This window comes from Vigna unguiculata, chromosome 11 (genome assembly GCF_037176805.1).
Source record: "Vigna unguiculata cultivar grain cowpea cultivar isolate G323 ecotype 2 chromosome 11, ASM3717680v1, whole genome shotgun sequence".
In the NCBI taxonomy this organism is placed as follows: Eukaryota; Viridiplantae; Streptophyta; class Magnoliopsida; order Fabales; family Fabaceae; genus Vigna; species Vigna unguiculata.
The window spans coordinates 37,227,426-37,248,227 of NC_140802.1; the positions used below are offsets into that span (position 1 = coordinate 37,227,426).

General features: G+C 34.0%; 2 protein-coding genes across 2 annotated transcripts; one reads left to right on the forward strand and one right to left on the reverse strand.

Annotated features, from left to right (window-relative positions):
* Nucleotides 1-4,888: 4,888 nt before the first annotated feature.
* On the forward strand, nt 4,889-10,315 carry LOC114169906 (protein THYLAKOID FORMATION1, chloroplastic-like). The gene is made up of 5 exons (XM_028055294.2): nt 4,889-5,201; nt 5,870-6,137; nt 6,826-7,042; nt 8,880-8,995; nt 9,911-10,315. Exons 1-5 carry the CDS (start codon nt 5,015-5,017, stop codon nt 9,990-9,992), a joined length of 870 nt encoding a protein of 289 aa, XP_027911095.1. The 5' UTR covers nt 4,889-5,014; the 3' UTR covers nt 9,993-10,315.
* A 2,955-nt stretch (nt 10,316-13,270) lies between these two features.
* LOC114170082 (diacylglycerol kinase 5-like) lies at nt 13,271-20,509 on the reverse strand. The gene is made up of 12 exons (XM_028055562.2): nt 20,037-20,509; nt 19,183-19,305; nt 18,940-19,068; nt 18,526-18,611; nt 17,863-17,986; nt 17,394-17,442; nt 16,874-16,956; nt 16,620-16,687; nt 14,670-14,744; nt 14,229-14,316; nt 13,950-14,066; nt 13,271-13,795 (listed from the first exon to the last, which is right to left on the reverse strand). Exons 1-12 carry the CDS (start codon nt 20,238-20,240, stop codon nt 13,478-13,480), a joined length of 1,464 nt encoding a protein of 487 aa, XP_027911363.1. The 5' UTR covers nt 20,241-20,509; the 3' UTR covers nt 13,271-13,477.
* Nucleotides 20,510-20,802: the final 293 nt, after the last annotated feature.

Below are 20,802 nucleotides of genomic sequence, written 5' to 3' on the forward strand. Positions count from 1 at the left end.
CATCCATGAACCTACCTGCTCATGGCACAACATCTCCCGATCCAAGCAAAGCATCATTGTCAGTTAAAAACCACACACACAACTCGTAACCTGATGCACAGCCGCCTGGCGCATCAGCCAGCACCGCCTGGCGAAACAGGCTCAGACCGCCTGGCGGTATCTGCCTGCTGCTAGGCACCAGCGCTCTTCCAGTGCCACTGTTTTTCCAACACCGCCTAACGGAGCATTCCCTCGCCGCCAGGCACCATGCGATGCAGTGATCCTCCCTGTTGTTCCTATCGCCTGGCGACACCAGCAGGCCGCCAGGCGCCACACCAGAAGTATCTCACTGCTGATTTTGGCACACTCACTGATTTGCTCCAAAACTAGAATACTACCACAGCCATACCCCAATCAATTTAATACGTATTCTCGCCTCCTTGGCACTCCACTAGTGAACCCATTGCCTATAAATCTCCCTTCCCTAACCACTCAACAAGATATATAATTTTCTTTTCCATTTCCTCTATCCATAACCAATGACTCATCCACAATGAGACCACTCGTACAGTATCTTATAGCACATTACGTACTTGATTCACACTACAACAGTAGTACCTCGTCTATCCATTAACATTCAATCCTTTTTACACAAATCTTAACTATTACCTCAATTCATTAAGACATACCATCTCATGTTCCAATTATACACCGTTTAACTAAGCTATACGTTTCAACCCTAAACTACGCTTTAGGATCACTATTCCCTCTATCTTGAATTTAACTTTCCTACAACCACACCACACTATGCTCATACCTTCACACGTATTTGTATTCATACCACTCAGTAACAGACTTATATTTTTATTACAATTTCATCAACAAATCTCTGGTACCACTCACTCACCTAGGTTCTCCTTCCATCCTCCACTTCTCAACTCACAGACTAGACCACTACTCCAGTCATCGCCTGGCGGCAGGTCGTAAATCGCCAGGCGGCGTATCAGCTTCTGGTTCTATCTCCCTGCTGCACTCACGAATTCCCCAACTCTCTATCAATTCAGTCCAGTTTTGGCGCATAAAATTACCCCACGACTCATTACTATTTTTCCTTTCTCTATTTTATCAGCTTCGAATCCCAACTTCCATGAAACCTCCTCTATCGTGAACCCTTGACCAGATTATTAATAGAACTTCTAGGTTTACATGTAATTCACTCTATTATACTCTCACAACATAATTTACAGACAATTCAAAACCCATGAACAACAATTTTCGCAATCACATCAACACAGAATTACCTTGGGACTCTATCCATCCCAATTTTTCCAGAAACGCAATGAAACAGTGCCCTAACAACATATATCGCCTGGCGGTTCAGCTTCACCGCCAGGCAGTTCAAAAGCGAACCCAGCAACATAGTGGCTACTGATGTGTCGCCTGACGGCACCTTCATGCCCGCCAGGCAGTTTCTGGGCGAGAACCCAGAAATGTTAAGCAGATGGCATAATTAGGCACAGAAACTCATCCAATTCGATTCATTCAATCACAGTACAGTTAGCACGAACCAAAACAAATAACAACAACTCCCCTTACTTGGATTCCTTGCTAAATTCGGATTAGTATGCTTATCCCTTCACAAAAACCTTCCTAGCCTTTGCCTTCCACACCAACCTTCGTGATTTCAGCCTCACCACTCCTCTCTATCAGCCCCAATACTCTGAAAAACCCTTGCTTATGATGAACACGAACCCACAATGCTCTTTTTCCCCCCTTATGACCTTCTCTCTCACTTAATTACTCTTTTAGTGCCTTACACAAATTTTTATAAAAAATTACACTAAGGCCAGTCCAATGTTTAATTATCCCTTTGTTTTCCAGCCCTTAGGTTACCTCTCCATTGGCTGCTAGGTTTCTAACCCTTTTACATTCATGCCAAAGGAAAATTGGCAAAAAGAAATTAGTTAATTCTCAACAAGGTTTGAACCCACAACCTTCTAATTACAATGCTAGTGTATAACCAAATCAACCAATCATGTTTCGTGATAACTCCTACAATTTTAGGAATTTATCATCACACCACGCATTCCATATATAATCAAACAAAAATACATACTTTAATTAACATTCAAGTGGAACACATAGGACTCAAACCCAAGTCCTCCACACAATAAAGTACTCTCAACCACTTGAGCTAGTACTTTTCCACATCATAGTTCCACACATTAATTACTTTAAATGTTTCTATTACCCGCCATAATTAAATAATTATTTAAATAACTATTTAATTTTCTCGGGTCTTACATATTGGTTATCCAAAAGAAAGCCTAGTTAAGCTCAAATGTGTCTTTATAAAAACCTACAAAGAATACAAGAGAAATACATTTATACAATTTGTACAAAACTAGGAAGAAAGAAGAAAAATCAATATTCTACTCTCCAAGAGTAGAGTTTTCCTCTATAAGACTTCATCTTTTTCTATTTTCTTAGTCATTGTGGCTAGAGGATTTCTATTAGTTGTATAGAATGAGAACTAATGGCCAAATATTATAAATATTGCTCGAAGAACCAAAGGGAGTAAAACCATCACTTGCTAAGGCCAATTATACATTTCGAGGATATGAAGAAAAACCAATATGTTTTATATCAAAATTCTTTTGAGTCTTTGAATCTCCAAGATGCCTCATCAACCCATCATTGTTATTATTCTAAAAATTCTAGACTACACTCTTATATGACTTTGAAGATGTAAACATTCCTTTTAATTAAGATCATCAAAAAGTATCGTAAAAGCTTTACTAACATTTTTTGTTGTTGTTGTTGTTGTTTTTAATTTATCAAATCATGTTCACTATCATTCATGATCCTTTTGCTTCCATCTAGATCCTTTGCATGTCTTGCATTTATCTTTATCTTCATGCTCTCCCCAATATAACATACAATGTTAGGAAAAACATGTATCTTAATATAATGAATGTCAAGCTTGTTAAGGAGCTTCTTTGCATATTCATTAAATGAAGGGATGTTTACATGTTTAAAAGCATGCAACAACTTAATGATCATATTTATTACTTTGTTGCTAATTTGAAAGAAAAACTTTAACACTTGATATAATTTCACCAAAAAAAGACAATTTTGAATACCTAATGCATTCATCATAGAGTAGTTGCTCTCCATCTTTAAACAAATCAAACAATTCTTTAGCCATAATATTTATCCTATGTTGTGATTCTAATACACATTTTTCAACCTCATCTGTATGTTCAAATGATAATATAAATGTTTCTTCGTTGGTGCACATGTCAAACAATCCAAATGCACCATTTATCATTATTTACATTGGATCTTCATTTTCTATATTTGTCACGTCATCTCCTTTTACCAATATAGGCAAGTGTTCATACACTTTTTCTTGAGTTCTTTACTTTCTAAAATCATATTTACTATAGTGACAAATGATCGTGCTCGCATTGGCGTCATGTTAAAAGACAAAATCTAAAAAGTTATTTAGTTCCACCATATATTATGATTTAACAACTTTATCCAAGATTTATCCATTTATAAATATAAACATCTCCAATCAATTAACATAATGTAAGATGGTGAAAAAAAAACTCAAATTAACATATTTACAAAATTAAAATCTAAAATGCAAACTCTAAATTATGTACTAATAAATTATTAAATATATATAATCTATTTAAAATAATACGGTATGTTTTTTTACTACATATCCCATAATAGATCTTCCCATATCACAACATGTATTCTTTATTTCTAATTCTATCCTAATTTAATAAATATACGAAAATAGATAATTCTTAAAAAAGTTTAACTCGTGTATTAGAAAAAATCATATTATTAATTATTTATGGACAACCTAAATTTTGATGATGGATATTTGTTGTTTATTCTAAACTCACTATATTTTACTAGCAAAAACACATACACATGCACCGTCATACATGTGTGTTCGATTTTTTAATTTTTATAAAAATTTGAGTTAAAATCAATAATATTTACTTTCAAAATATATATTTTAAAATAGTTGTTAAATAGAATAATTGTTAAAAAAGAGTTTTTATCAATAACGGTCAAAATAAAAGAGATTTAAAACAAACGGTTAAAGATAAACGAATTATAAAATAATTAATTTTTAAAATAATAAGTAAGGGTAAAATTGAAAAATAAAAAATAGACACAAAAGAGAAAATTTCTTTATATATTATTATAGGTTTCTTAAATAAAGTATTTCGAAGAATTATTTTAAGATTCAATTGATCAAATTAATTTTTTTAATATCATTTCACCCTCTCTTAATAATTTACATCTCTCTTAATAATATGTTAAATTAACAACTAGCTTTTATGTTTAATTCTAAATAAACATTTTTGGTTTAACTATGTTTTGATCTTATATTTTACACGACCTACAATTTTATCCTTATTTTTTATATTGTTTTAGTCCCTTACTTTTACACAATTTTGACCCTTTATTTTTAATAATCTAGAAACTTATTCAATTTTTAGCTCAATTATTCATTAAAACTCAACAGAAATTTGATCAATTTTACTGATTATTAAAATTTAATGAATCTAAACTACATTAAAAACTCAAAACTTAAAATTCTGGATAATTAGAAGTAAAAACATAAATTTAGAAAAACCAAAAACTTAATGAAATAAAGAAAAAATATACAATTAAACCATATTTTTTCATATACAACACACAAACACAAAATCAACCTGATAACCACGTGTTTAAGAAATAAAGATGATTAAGAGAATCATGTGAAAACATGTTACACTCACATGATAATTTTCTTTTAAATATTTGACAAACAAATTGCAAATTTCCACGTGTCATTATACCATTGTCTCCTTGGATAAGCTTGTTCTTGCTGCAAATCACAAAAGACTCCCACTTTCCCCTACCCAAAGAAGCAAAGCAATGCCTCTCCGTCTCTGAATATTTTCACTGCTATGCCGCGAAACTTCTGATCTCGGCCACCACTCTCTCTCTCTTTTTCTTTCCGATGGCCACTGTTACTTCTTCCTTCCATTTCTCTACTCTCACTCAATCTTCTCAGAGGAACTTCACCCTCTCTTCCAATTCACCAACCTTTCGCTTCCGCGTTCGTTTCTCATGCCACTATCTTGGAGTTCGAGCTTCCAGTTATGCTTCCAAAATGGTTGTTCGCTGCTCCTCTTCCTCTGTCACAGGTTTGTTTGGTTCCCCACTAAGTGAGGAAAAAAGGGTACAACTTTATACGAGTTTTGGGCATCTTTTGGTTCTCTGAGAATTGGGTTGTTTTCAATTTTTGTTCTTTTTTTCTCTAATGTTTGAAGTTGAAAATGTCTTTTAATTGCAGCGTGTGATTGTCAATTTCTTATTCTGTTTTTAAATTTGGTTTTGCAAGCTGATTTTTAAGGGTGGATTTTGTTTTTCTGAGGACAATGTTGCCATTGAAAGTGTGGTTGATGAGGTTTAGACCTAGTTTTATACTTTTTTTTTTTGTAATCAGTGGATGTAATTCCTTGTGGATCTTTGTACAATTTTGACTGGGAAATTATCTGGATTGATGCCACCATGTTGTGCTTGTGATGATTTTTGTGTGTGTGTCAAACTGAAATTCTTTGCAGCTCTTTCTTGCAGAGATGAGTGTAGTTTCGATTTTCAATGTTATCATCAGGTGATTTGGTTTTTGATATGAAAATGTTATTACATAGAATTATGTTAGTGAGCATGTGATGTAGTGTCAAATGGTTCAAAAGTAGGTTCCTTTGTTGTTCTAATATTCATAGTGCCAAATGGGCGAAAGGAATAAAAGATGAAATGGAATCTTGTTATCAACAGTTGGTTATGGGTTGTTTACACTCTTGATCTGCAGACCCTCCAACTGTTTCTGAGACAAAGTTAAATTTTCTCAAGGAATATAAGCGACCAATTCCTAGTATCTACAACACGGTGCTGCAAGAGCTCATTGTTCAGCAACATTTAATGAGATACAAGAGATCATATCGCTATGACGCTGTATTTGCCCTTGGCTTTGTCACTGTATATGAGCAACTCATGGAAGGCTATCCAAGTGATGAGGACCGAGATGCCATCTTCCAAGCATACATTAAGGCACTGAAAGAAGATCCTGAACAATACAGGTTGAAATATTGAATAATTTGAACTTTTCCATTTCTGTGATTCCTGTTCCAAACCATCAACTTACTGATAAAGAATTGAGAACTAATAATGGCTATGAGCCACTGGAAACTGTTTCACTTAAACTCACAATAGCCCTAATGCTGTGTGCTAGGGGGACATTTGGGTGCTTCCAAACATGATTTTGAACCCAAAATCATGTTCTTAGCAGTTGCTACAAATTATGGGACATGATTTTGTGATTAGTGAATCATGTTTGGTGTGCTTTACTTCAAGCATGACATTGGTGTTTTTGCACCCAAAATCATGTTTTAGGCTGTTGATGGCCATACTATTGCTTAAATATTATTGAAGAGAAATTTGGCACAATCAGATGACTCTTCTTGAATAATAAATTCTGATGTATTATCTGCTGTTTGCAATTTGACTGCAATTAGAAGGTATAGTACTAACTGACACCCAGGGCACGGATAATTAATATCCTCGATTATTGCTGTGAAATGAAAAATAAAGTTCTGAATTTAATCTGCATGTTTAGAAGTAGAAGAATGAATTACTTTTCCTAAGACCTATTGAAGGAAAAAAGTTAGGTGAAATACAAGGACCATTGTCTCTGCTCTGTAAAAAATTGTTATATCAATTTCGTTGAATTTTTATTGTAAATATTATCTTCTATATTTCCCTCTACAGAGTTGATGCAAAGAAATTGGAAGAATGGGCTAGAGCTCAAAACCCAACCTCACTAGTTGAGTTCTCATCCAGAGAAGGAGAAGTTGAGGGAATATTAAAGGATATTGCAGAAAGAGCAGGAGGAAAGGGGGATTTCAGTTACAGTCGTTTCTTTGCAATAGGCCTATTTCGCCTTCTTGAGTTAGCAAATGCTATGGAACCAACAATTTTGGAAAAGGTTACCCAATTCATTTAAGGCATCATATATTGATTTTAAAAATTCATGTTAGGTATCATTATGCACTTTGACATCTCAGTTATGCTGACATCTTAAATGACATCTATCATTTGCCATCACATGAAAAAGTATTATTAAAAAAAAAAAATATAATGAGTCATGAGGGGATAAGACCAAATCCTTGATAAAAAGATACAAGACAAGCTTCAAAATAAACTAAACACCCTATACATAGGAAGTTGGTACCTATTAAAAAAATCCAAACTAATGCTAGGAAGCATAAAAGAATACCATTTAAATTGTTCCCTATTTAGCAAGTCCAAATTTATCAATTTATCAGCATAATGGTTCGCATCCCTAAAATTATGTGAAGCTTTAAAATTCCATATCACAACAAATCTTCAAACATTTTCTCCATCTACCTTCAAGAATCTAAGGAACAATCCTTTGTGAAGAGAAGGCTTTGCAAACTAAAACAAAATAACACTCTAGCCAAAGACATCTAAATCCAACACTCCAAAGCATACTTTACTACATAAATGGCCCCCCTAAGTTCAACATAGAAAGTGTTTTGAACTCCCTAAAAAGAAGAAAAGTTGTTAATATTCCCCCTGTTGTCTCGAAAAATACCAGCACAAACAGCCAAACTAGGACGACAACCCTTTGCCGCATCATTTGTGTTAACTTTAACCCAAGTAGCCATCGACACTCCCAAATAACTTGGACCAAAGAAGAAACTTTTCTTGACCGTATTGATACCAAAATTTTTTACACAAATCAGCAATGGTCTTATGCATTGATTTAGTAGAAAATATACCAGCTAACCTCACAAAATTAGAAATGATCTGAAGAGCAGAAGTTATATGAATAGGCTTTTGAAGTCTAGCATGGTTTCTCATTCTTCAAATCATCTAGACTCCACCAATAACAACAAGAAGCTTTATTTGAGAAATGAGAAGACTACATTTACCTTTTAGAAAAGAAATAAGTAATCATAGAAGAACCAAAAGTGAGATAAGAAAAAATTTGTTTCAACCCAGACCAAATTTTAACAGAAGTTGAGCATTGAAAGAATAGATGAAAAATAATCATATATTGATTTGATTTACATATATGTTTTTAACAATTTGAAGTTTAGATTGCCAAGTCTATTTCTCATTCATACCAGTCTATAAAACGAAAAATTCAAGACTATCAAACATTTTTAGACATCTCTTTTCAGGGCTGTTTGTGTTAGATGAGATAATAGTCTTGATATGATCTCATTTCTTCCAAGTTCAGGCCTCATTGATGGGTTTACTCCCATATTTTTCTTTAATCTATATAACATACTGATTTCATTATTTTTCTTCTGCTGGAAAAATTGTACGACATGTGAAGAGAAAAACTCCATCTTTTGTAATAAGCATTTAGGACTTTAACATTATTGTTTGCAATAGAAATCGAATTGTATATCAGCAGAATAAATGACTACTCAACGATTTAAGGAGATTTGACAGTGTATCTACGTACTGTGGATCAGAATAGTTGTTTCTATTATTATTATTATTTAATAAGTACAGGTGCATCATATATATATATATATATATATGTGTGTGTGTGTGTGTGTGTGTGTATGTGTGTGTCCGTGTACCTATGTGTGTGTGTGTGTCCGTGTACCTATGTATGTGTGTGCACAGATAAAACTAACAATTTCAGCATAGGAGATGATATGATAATGGAATACTTGAGGATGCATATAATACTATGCTTATGAGTAAAACTATCTACTTTCTACGGCTTAATTACTTTCTATATAGGATTATTTGTGAATCAATCTCTGGTGTTAATCCAACAGCTTTGTGCGGTTTTGAATGTCAACAAAAGAAGTGTGGATCGGGACTTGGATGTGTATCGGAACTTGCTTTCTAAGTTGGTTCAAGCTAAAGAGTTGCTAAAGGAATATGTTGACAGGTAAAATATTAGATCTCGGCATTTTGCAATGGTATTTAGTGAACTTAGTGAGCTTAGTAAGTTATCATCTTGCAATGCTATTTAGTGAAAACTCCCTTCTCAGGATCTACGAATATCAGTTGTAAATCTACTAATTCTTCGGTAGTTTAGCCCATTAAGCTCATGAACACATTATTCCAAATTTTCAATTTTTCTAGAAAATGACATTACAAACATCAGAGCAACGTACTAAACACTTTGGTATTAACTTTAGTCAAATTTGAGGAGGTTTGCCCCAGCCTATTTATGAAGCTTTTTAGACAAAGATTCAACATTCCATTCCAAATTTCGTATTTAGAAAAGATATGATTACAAACTTTCTAGTTATACACTGAGAACATTCGTATCAAGGTGTCTTTCTAACTTTTTGTTGAGTATATGGGTAAAATATGTTTCTGGTTTCTTTATAACTTCCAAAGATCAATTTTAGTTTCTCTAAAAAGTTCTATATTTTTGGTTTCCCTAGTTTTGAAATACACCACTTTTAGTGCTCTTGCTACAATCTGAACCGGTTTTTATCCTATAGCAAGCATTATCTAATCCATTTGAAAGATAAAAATGATACATTTTATAATCAGAGTGATTGAAAACGGAAGACTTTTTGAGAGACAAAAACTGAAATGCAAAAGTTTTAGAAAGTCCAAAAACACATTTGAAGTTGTAGGAAGACCAAGAGCACATTTTACGCTAAATATTTTGTAGAAGTTATTTTACCACTGATAACAATTAGATCCCATTTGCTCCATAATGCTTGCAGTACCCTGTGTTTGATACCCATATCCTTGACCTGAAGTATTGTTCCAGTAGATGTTATATTTACCTTGTTTTGTTTTCCTCAGCAAGATCTTGACTCTTTGACATAATCTTTTGCTTCAGGGAGAAGAAGAAAAGAGAAGAAAGGGCTGAACCACAAAAGACTAATGAGGCCATTACACAACAACAATTTTCTAGCCTTTAGTTATGAGGTTTGCTCTGAAATGTAAGAATTGGTATTCTTGACTTGCTCTTTTTCTTTTGTTGGTCTTGTGCATTGGGTGAATCGGAGTGGGGCAATTCTATCATCATGGTTTTGTATACTATACTTGATCTATCTTCTTCCATGGTGATCCAGCTAAATCCTACTTTCTGCTCAACCACAATTTACCTGTCCAACACAGTCTTGTGTAATCTTTTCTTACATGTATTTTTTTTTTCTACCACACGGTCGCAGATGTATTTTGTAGTTCAAATACACACCCGGGAAAGCATATGATCTGGTAATTGAAATTGAAATTCTTCATATTTCAGAATCTTACCTTGTGTTTGGATGGAGCATTTCAACAATGCTCAGAAATTGAAATGCTTTGCATTTGAATTGCTTGCAATTAAATTTCCTTCATTTTCTAAATAACTTGTTTGGATAAAAAAATTAAAATACCTTAAATTTCAATTTCTTGTTTGGAAAAAACAATTAAATTTGGGAACGGGTTTGACGACTCAGATGGACCGAGCTGACCCACCCAACTACCCAACCAAATTGGTCTGACCCGACGACGCAGACGGGCCAGGCCGGCTGGAAAACCTAGACAGGCTGGGTCGACCCGATGATCTAGACAAGCTTGACGGCCTATACCTGCCGGTCATGCCTGTCAAGTTCATCAACCTGGCCTGACACGACCTAGCCTAACTCGGCCCGTCTGGTCATTGGCCCGGCTTGGCCCCACTAGGTCATCAAATCGACTAAACCCATCTGGGTTGTCGGGCCCGTTTGTGTCATCGGACTCAACCCAACCTGGTTTGTCTGGGTCGTTGGGCCAGCTCGACACATCTTAGTCGTCAGGCTCGCTCGGACGGTGTGGGTTGTCAAGCTTGACCGACCTGTTTGAGTTGTCAAGCTCGCCCGACCCGTATGTGACATCAGGTTACCCGATCCGTCTAGGTCATTGGGCTCGCCCGACCCGTCTGGGTTGTTGGGCCTGCTTGACCCGTTTGTGTCGTCAAGTTGGTATGATCGTATGGCCAGCCCAGCTTGTCATGGTTGTGAGGTTGAGTGAGAAGAATTTCAAATTCCACCTTTTTTTAGGGTATTTGAATTTCTTCTAATTTAGCTAATTGAAATACTTCAAAAAAATGCATGCATTTTAAATGCTTTTTAATTTCTCTATCCAAACAAAGTATTTCATTACAAAGAATTTCAAATTCTTCAAATAAATGAATCACCCTCTTGAATTGCCTCATCCAAACACACCCTTACATTTTTTGGAGTCAATGTCTAGTTCACATCTCGAATATTTCAGACAAACACGCATTTTAGATTCGTCTTTTCCTTGCAATTTATTGGACTCTGTTTACACTTAACCGAAAAGTGTAAAGACCAAAGTATATTGGATAGGAAAATGATATTTTAATCCACTTTTTTTGACTCACTTTTAACCCATCATTCTCATCACCCTTAGATCATTTATTTTAATATTTTGTAGTGATGTGATGTGATGATCTAAGGATAAGAGTGATATGTTAAAAATGAGTAAAAAAAATGGATTAAAGTATCATTATCCTATTAGATAGGCAAATAACATATTTTTCCCTCAACTTTACAAGTGAATATGGATTTAATTGAATTTTGACACCGATATTTGAGCATTTTAATTAGAATTTGCAATGATACTAAGTCATTACTCTAACTCCTCATACTCTTCCGAGTAGCCACCAAAGCTGCGTATAAGTTAACCCCGAAAAGAGAGGGATATTTTTCTTTCACCTCCATACTTTCTTCGTGCCCCTCTGTAAGCAAAGTGAAAGGACAAATGTGTCATCATCTTCTTCCCTGCACCCGTTCCTCCTATACCATCGCACCTCCATATTTTTTTTCCACCTGGTACCCATTTCTCCCACCTCCACCGGCGCTCTTTTCCATCTCCACTGGCAAAACCATCTTCCTCCACCTCCAACCAAGCCCCTTCCTCCATCGGCGCCTATAGTGCAAAGATTGACCAATACTAAGCATGGAAAGCTCTCATCTCTTAAAAAAGCATAGTCTTCTTTTCTTTCCCTGAATCCCGTGTAAGCAAAGCGTTAATATTAGTAATGTATATATTTGGCCATTTCACCTTAAGGTGAGGAGTGATAGGAGTGTGTGCTACCATTTTATCATTTTCAGCAGTACCGGTGCAGGGGAAAATGTGATAATATAGATTTGCATTATGAATTGAATAATTGGTAATGTAAATTTGTATTATGGATTACATAATCTGGAATTTAGAATCCGGATTAACTATTCAAATTTGTACTTATTGTACTATCTTAAATGTAATTTTGTATTATGAATTGCAAAATTCAAAATGTAATTTACATTTCAAATTGTTTTTTAGATTTGCATTACAGATGGTATAATCCAAATTTGCATTTTAAATTGTCTTTCAAATATGTATTATGAATTGTTAAATTCGAAATGTAAATTACATTACAGATTATACAATCATATATATTTATAGATTGCACAATCTAAAACTATAATTAGAGTAGAAGTTAAATAAATACAGGGGTGTATGAAATTTGTTTTAGAAGATATTGATATTTAGGTTAAACATATTTTTAGTTTATAAACTTTGACGCAAAATTAAAATTCGTTTTTTTACGGAACTTTGATACATTTTAATACCTAAATTTAAAAAATGAATGAATATATTTCTTTTAAACAATGATATTAATTTTTTTTTATTTCAGTTAAAAAGATTATATCTATTCATTTTTAATATTTGAAGACAAAAATGTATCAAAATTTTATATATGGACGAATTCTAATTTTGGATCAATGTTTAGATACTAAAATTATATTTAACCTTTTATTTCTCTTCTAACAAACAAATTTTTCCCCAATGTGGACATGTCGGTTTACTCCCCTCAACAACTTTAATTCGTTCTTTTATGGAACTTTGATACATTTTAATACCTAAATTTAAAAAATGAATGAATATATTTCTTTTAACCAATGATATTAATTTTTTTTTATTTCAGTTAAAAAGATTATATCTATTCATTTTTAATATTTGAAGACAAAAATGTATCAAAATTTTATATATGAACGAATTCCAATTTTGGATCAATGTTTAGATACTAAAATTATATTTAACCTTTTATTTCTCTTCACAAACAAATTTTTCCCCAATGTGGACATGCCGGTTTACTCCCCTCAACAACTTTTTTCTTCAATCCTTTCATAATCTCACGCCAAAATTAGCCCTTACACATCGAGTCTACATGAAATTATGTATTACAACTGCAATTGCTGTATCCCATCATCCCAATGCATTTATCATGTTTACGGTCATAATAATTCTAGAAATGAGAATAGTGGTTTTCACATTGATAGAAGCCACAAATATTTAGAAGGGGTTAACTACGACTAATTAGTATAGGAAATTTCAGCTGCATAACACTATAATTGTCTTAATAATGAGGGACCTAACTAAGACGAGAAGGGTCAATATCATCTGGGATTTTAAATGTATCAGCTGCACCAAATTTCCGAAATTCCTCTGATGGAGAGGCTTCTTCATCACTGTCATCTTCCTCAACTTCTGGGCGTGGTGATAAAGGATCATACATACTTTTAGACTTGCAATTACCCGTGGATAGCATGTTAACCTGCCCAAGGTGAGAAATCTCAACCACAACTGTATCATCATCCACCGGAAGGGGTTGCTTCCAAGGCTCCCCATCAATCCTCATGAATGTATGATCCGCAGCACCTTTCCGAAACTCAAAACGGATTCTGTGTGCCTAATGAACAAGGAAAATGACAGATAAAAACTGCTATTTAACTTTTATTTCAGCCATCTTATAAATTGTAAATTTGATATAGATAAATTAATGTGACAGTCTCAGTAACAAACTGCAAAAGTATACCCATCATTTTATCATATCAAACATATACCTGAGCAAGACGCGTTCCATGTCCTTTTGGAGCATACAAAACAAGCCCATGCCACGCATTTCTAAAACCCACAATTTCTAGGAGGCCATCATCAACAAATGGTGGTGTCAAATCTCTCTGTATTCAATCAAGAAACCTTAGTTTTCTAAGAGAAAAAAAAAAAAAAAAAACTAGCGTGAGATTATACATATTCACCAGTAGTACTTAATCTCAAAACTAGCAGGTAACAAATATTTTGCAAAGTAAATAAAAACTGCAGCATTAGCATATGGGAATTACGTCACTCTGCTTCCTCCTGTTAGGTGTACCCCATGGATTCAGTCCACCAGAAAAGCTGGGCAAGTTAAGACATACAATTGACCGGATACTGTACATTCAATGAAAGGATCGTATTAGGCGTTATTCAGCAAGTAAACATAGGCAGCACCCAACAGACAACAAAAGAGGGTGAAGTAAAAGTAAATTTCTATAATTTATCTTATCTGGTCGTTTATTAAACATCTATATACAATAAGTTTCCAATGTGAGTCAAAAAACTATAGCAACCACCATCAAAGCAATTTTGTTCTGAAAATTATTATGAACTGTAATTGATTGTCTCTTGAAAGTTTGATCTTTGGCTACTTGAAAATGCTATTCTTTAAATAACCTTATTTTTGTGATCTTAGCGTTTAAATGTTTCCCTTAAACATATATGGTTGAATATATAAAATGATTTACCTTGGAGGTATGTTTAGGTCTTGCCATTCACCATGCCTTTTCATGAATTTTACTTTAGCTAGTTGTGCTATGTTCCTGCATTAGAAATCAGATTAGATTAGCTTTATGTGGTAGGTACAGACGCATGCTTATTAAACTAGCATACAAAACACAATGTTTAAATTGCTAGAAATGCTCTGAATTTCCTTTATGAAACACTGTTACAATCCATCCTGTATATGAATTTTACAAATTAAACAAGAAAAGACAATCTAAAAGAACCCTAATATTATGAGTGCTGTGCTGATCACGTTTTGTTTCGACATATATCATTGTCAATGGTACGCTCTGATAAATGGACCGAGTTATAAACAAGACTCAACAGACATAAGCAAACCAAATATAGGATACCATTAAGTTTTGTTTTCTTTTACTTGTTATCTAATTTGCCACAACCAAATAAAGTTGGACTAAAAATAGTAGAGCGCTATTATTCTGATATCTCGCCTATATTTAGTTCAAACGCTTGCTAGTTCCAATCGCTGGTTAGTGACTGCCATGACCAGCATTACCGCCACACCAAATACAAACTTCTAAAAAGTTGGAAGGCTACCTTGTAAATGTGGTCATTTGGGAAAAAAATGTCAACTAGAGAATCTACAATAATACACTTGAACTATGTAAGAAAATAAAACTATTTTATTGCTAACAATCACATACATTACATTATCAGCATCTCTATTCATAACAAGTAAACCCTCTAAAATAAAGAAATAAAAACTTGTTGAAATGAATATGAAGAGGACTCTAGATATATTTTGTTTTAATCAATATAAAGATACTACATACAGATATTTTTATCCTAATAATTAGCTATTTAAAACACTTCTCCAAGTTGGTTAATAATATCGATCCTTCTCAACTTGTCTACAAGATCTTGAAATCTATAATGAGAGAACCCCTTAGTGAAAATGTTTGCTATTAGAAGCCAACATGGGTTGTAACCACAAGGTCTATGTCAAGATTATCTTTGATGCGGTGCATGTTGATTTCAATATGTTTGGTCCTATCATGTCTTATCATATTATAGACTTTACTTATGGCTGACTTGTTATCAAAGTAGAATTGCCTACAGATGTCAATCTCCACTTTAAGGTATATGATTTTCATTTATAGTCCTTCATATATACCTTGAGCAAGGCCTCAAAATAAACTTTTGCACTAGGACGAGATACAACATCCTGTTTTTTGTTCACATAGACCAGCAATATAGCGAGTTTACCTGTAAGAGTGTTTTTATGAATAAAGTATGATTTCCTTGACTTTACTTGTATTTAAGGAAACAATTGCTTTTGTAGATCTCCACAACATGCATTTGGAGATTGCTTAAAACCATACAAGGTTTTCTCAGAGGAATCTCCATATACAATTCTTCTAAAGCTCTACAAAGAAAAATGTTTTTCCATCCAACTACTATAAACCCCAACCAAAATGAGTTGCCAAAGCAAGAACAAAGAACACACTCAAGCAAGAACAAAAGCAGCAAAGACAGAGCAGAACAAAGAGCGAGCGTGAATGATTTGAAGGTAGCAACGGCTATGGTTGTTACTGTTGTGATGCTGACAACAGTGAAGCTAGCACGATGGTAGGGAACCCAATTGATCAAAGTTACAAATGTGTCTATTTTATTGATGAAAAAGCTTGAATAAATCTTATTCCATTTCATTGTCTTAAATGGTCAAAGCAATGCACTTAAATATTACCAAGTACATACTTGGATAAAGATCTTGGAAATCTAGAAATACTCAGCACAATTAAAAGTTAAGACCTATAAAAAAGGATATAAAAAATTGCTATAGAATGAAGATGGCTTAAAAATATATGGTCAAAGCATCAGGGTTCCAAGTTAAGTGGTGATAAGTAGATGCATATTTCACAAATGCATACAATGACAGGTTTTAAGGAACTGACCTATCAGCAGGGTGCATAAGAGGAGTAAGAAACCATCCTTGTGAGCATCCAAGCTTAGCATAAGTAGTCTAACGAGTGCATTCAAATCAACACCAGAATATCAGTTTTTAAAAATTTCTGAACAAGAGTACATATCTCTTCCAAATTTATCTAGGCTTTCCTTTCAAGAGTGAGAAAGTCAAAGAAATACTGTCATTAACCAACTGCGCATTGTTTTAGCATATAATTATAGCACTGAAGGAACAATTGCATACCTGATTAATCAACTGGTTTTTGAATTTTTCAGGATTCTTCTTTCGTTCTGAATGAAATGCATAAGACACTTGAGCATCCATTCCTACAGTCAACAGTGGGTGATAATTTAACAACCACTAAAGTAGGGTGGACAGATAGATAAAACTCCTCCAATATAATCAACCATCTAAACATTCCAAGAAAAGATAAAAGTAATCTGGCTATAAACAAGAAAAATAGCAATGAAGTTGACAATCAATGAATTTAATTTAATAGGCAGATTTGCATAACATAATATATAAGTACATATTAACATTTACCTTGCAGTTCAAGTTTTCTGTGTATATTTATTTATACATTTGCTAAAACCTAATCTATAAGAGATCAATGGATTGGAAAAAAGGCTAAGTTAACGCAACAAAGTGTCAATCAACTAACAATATTCTTCCACAAGTGGAAAATAGATTTTTAAAGTACATACACCACAACGTGAAGTTAAGCAACAGAAGAGCTCAGGAGTAACTAACTATTCTTACTTACCCAGACTGAAGTAATTCCAAAATCCCCCACGAAATGTGTGGCAACCTTCCTGAAAAGCAGTTAGCAACATCCTTTAAAAGGTCAAAATTAAAATTGGGTCACACAAAAATTCTTTGACAAGAACCGTCATTCCTCAGTTTCAATAACTTAACTCAATAGTAAAACAAAATAAGAAACCCAATAAAATCACCAGAAGATTTTATTATACTTGCGTGCAGAGTCCCCCAAATAACATGGTCCTAATCTCTATTTAATTGGACCCAAATGGAATAATGTTGAAAATAATGCGTAAAAAAGGTGTGCTTCTAGCATTTCTCACTAGAAAAAAAAAAAAGCATATAAAACTTTCATTGCAAAACACAAAAAATAAATGAAGGCATTTTTCTCTTTGAACTGACCAAATTGCACCGTGAATCAGATTTCTCAGAAGATTGTGAAATAGTATTTAGTGACTCATGCAATGTCTTACCATATTAAGTTCATCTGCTTCAGACACACGATGGAAGGCATGCAAAGAATGTGGTAGCTCAAGCGGTGGAATTGGATCACAGGAACCTTCTTTAGGAGCTCTCATTCTCATGAGAATGTGCCAGCTGAAGGTTAGGAAAGTGAAGAAAAAGTTATCAGAAAACAGCATTTTGTAGAATGTATGCAGAAACTGAATAAAAAATGTGTTAAACATTCATCTAATTGCTCTGGATTAAGGGGCATGAGGACTGAACTTGTGAGGTATAAAAGAAAATCCAGACATATTACAGAGTACAGCAGCCCAAGAGGAATAACAGCTCAAAGTCTAAGAAAATCACATTGCAGTGTCGTCAACACAGCTAACCCGTGAAATGAATCAATCAAAACAAAAATCACTAGTTTTCAATTAGGATTTATTACAAAATCAACATGTCTACATCTCTATACACAGTTAAGCCATTCGCAACTATACTGTCATTTAGCCCTGCAAACAATCAAACCAGGAATCATAACCTGGTCACATAAATTTATTGATCCAATATCAACTATAAGGACATACGAGTATTGTACTAAGAAAAATGACATTAATCTAAATGTCATCCATCTAGGTATAAGAATAATAAAATAATCTCAAAAATGAAATAATAGACCCAGACAACATTACTTGTCTATCTTTATTTCCTTTGCCTTCATCACTTGATTTAAAAAGGACTCAACTGATGCTTGATCTGTTGTCGGGTTCTTCTTCCCCTGTAAAGCATAAAAAATGTGTTTATTGTCAATGACTGTTAAAAACTTCCTACTTCTAGCATAAATAGAAAAACATTAAAGGAGCCAGAAACCTTTACATATACAGGAAACAAAATGGTTATTATATTAGGAAAAAAAACGTAAGAAGTTCAGGAATAAACCAACATAATAATAATATGCTCCCTATAAAAGTAATCAATCAAAGAATTTACACAATAAAAACTCTCGATATAAAACTGTAGATCTAATACTATGAAGTTCATGACAGAGACAAAACAGGTAAAATATTCTTCATGCACTTTAAAGTTTCACTATATGTTGTTCCTACCCAACCAAACGCAAAAGGCAGATTATTCCCTGTGCCCAATGGCACTGTGGCAATAGGTGGAGGGTGAGATAATTTGAGATCACAAACAACTCCAAGAAGCCAGCCGGCTGTCCCATCACCCCCTGCAACCTATAGCCAAGATACATATCAGAAACTCAAACAAAGATCACACAAGCATTAAATTTCCTCACAAACAAAATAAAAAATCACTACCCATTAAATATTTTTCTCTTCAAAACTCACAATTAACTTCAATTTCTTCATGATCGTTTTAGCAAACTGATCACCCTGTAGATTAAGGCTTTCCAAATTAGCATACACCGTTCTGAGAACCTTATCAGGTGCCTGCTCCCCCAAATCAAAAACCTGAAAAATTACAACTTCATGAATTTAATTACCTGACTTCTCTAAAACGAGCTACTCAATTCAAAAGGTAAAGTAACTTTTATTAGTTGTTGATAAGAATATCAACATCCATAATAAATCATATGTGATAGAACACCAAAGGTTGATTTTGTAGTTTACCACTGAGATAAGATAGATTGTGTCACCCAAAAGTCACTCGAATTAAAACAACTTGATAAACTGGAAGGATCAGACCCTTCTGAAGCGTGTACTTGGATTCACTTTAATTCTTCCATAGTTGATTCCAATTCCAATTCCATGTTGAAAGTCAAAGCAACAAATACTTGCTTCCACTTTTTCAATTTTTGGATGTGATTTTAGATACCAGAATCAATTCTGGTCTCCAGACTAGAATTAAAAGGGTAAATTAAAGCATGTCAACACCAGAAAGTCAATTATTAATATAAGTTGTTTTGACGTGAGAATCAATGGGCAATATTCCACGCACATACGAGAATATTTCACTTGAATTTTCTTCATTGAAAATCTCCATCATCAAAATCCCATACCCATTTAATCTATTATTTAAAATTTCTTTCTTAAGTTCCCAGCCTAAAATCTTACTGGAAAAAAAATGTCACAGAAAGAGATCCAAACTCATGCACATACTCAATAGATCCCAAACACGTCAGAATAGAACATCCACAGTTAATTTTCTGGATACGATATTCAATATGAGGTTAATTATCAACCTGTTTTGGATTAAGTAAATTGCGATAGGTTTGGAGGAGATCTCCTCCGAGTTGACCGCCACTCTTGGAGTTGACAAAAACGAGGACGGGACAATCAGGCTCGTGGCCCTCATTTTGAACGGGAGAGCCCGGTACGAGAATGTGGTCGGGAATTATGAAGTTTCTGATGAAGGAAGAAGAAGCCATTGCCTGGTGTGATGCCATGTCACGTGCAGCAGCACAGAGAGACGAACAAATTGAGGCGAAAGTCACGTGACGTTGCTGCTATGTTCCTCCGATTATCTTCGGATTCAGTTTGGGAATTTGATAGGGCGAATTGTGAGAATTGGAATTGGGAGTGCGAACAGAAGAGAAAAGAGGAATGCAAAGCAAAAAGTTGAGTTGACCTGAACTGTGTGCAAACGCAATGACAGCGTTGGAAAGGAACTACGAGGTTTCTTGTTTACGTGTTTGTTTGGTTGTTTGTGATACCAGTGGGGTACACGGGTAAAAGAGACTGAAGTAGATAGATAGATATATAGAAGTGAAAGCCTTTTCCATTGGATACTCAAAAAGCACAATATTATTTTTCTCATATATTATTTTTTTTTTTTTGTCCTTTTCTTTTGTTATTTTGATATTGTTGCATAAATTTTTAGTTCTTGATCATTGAAAAAGTCTTACTGTTTTATTGTTGTTATCAGAATATAAATAGTCACTTATCATTTTGGCATGACATCTTATATATTGCATCATCATTGAGAATAAGAAGAAGAAAATGACATAA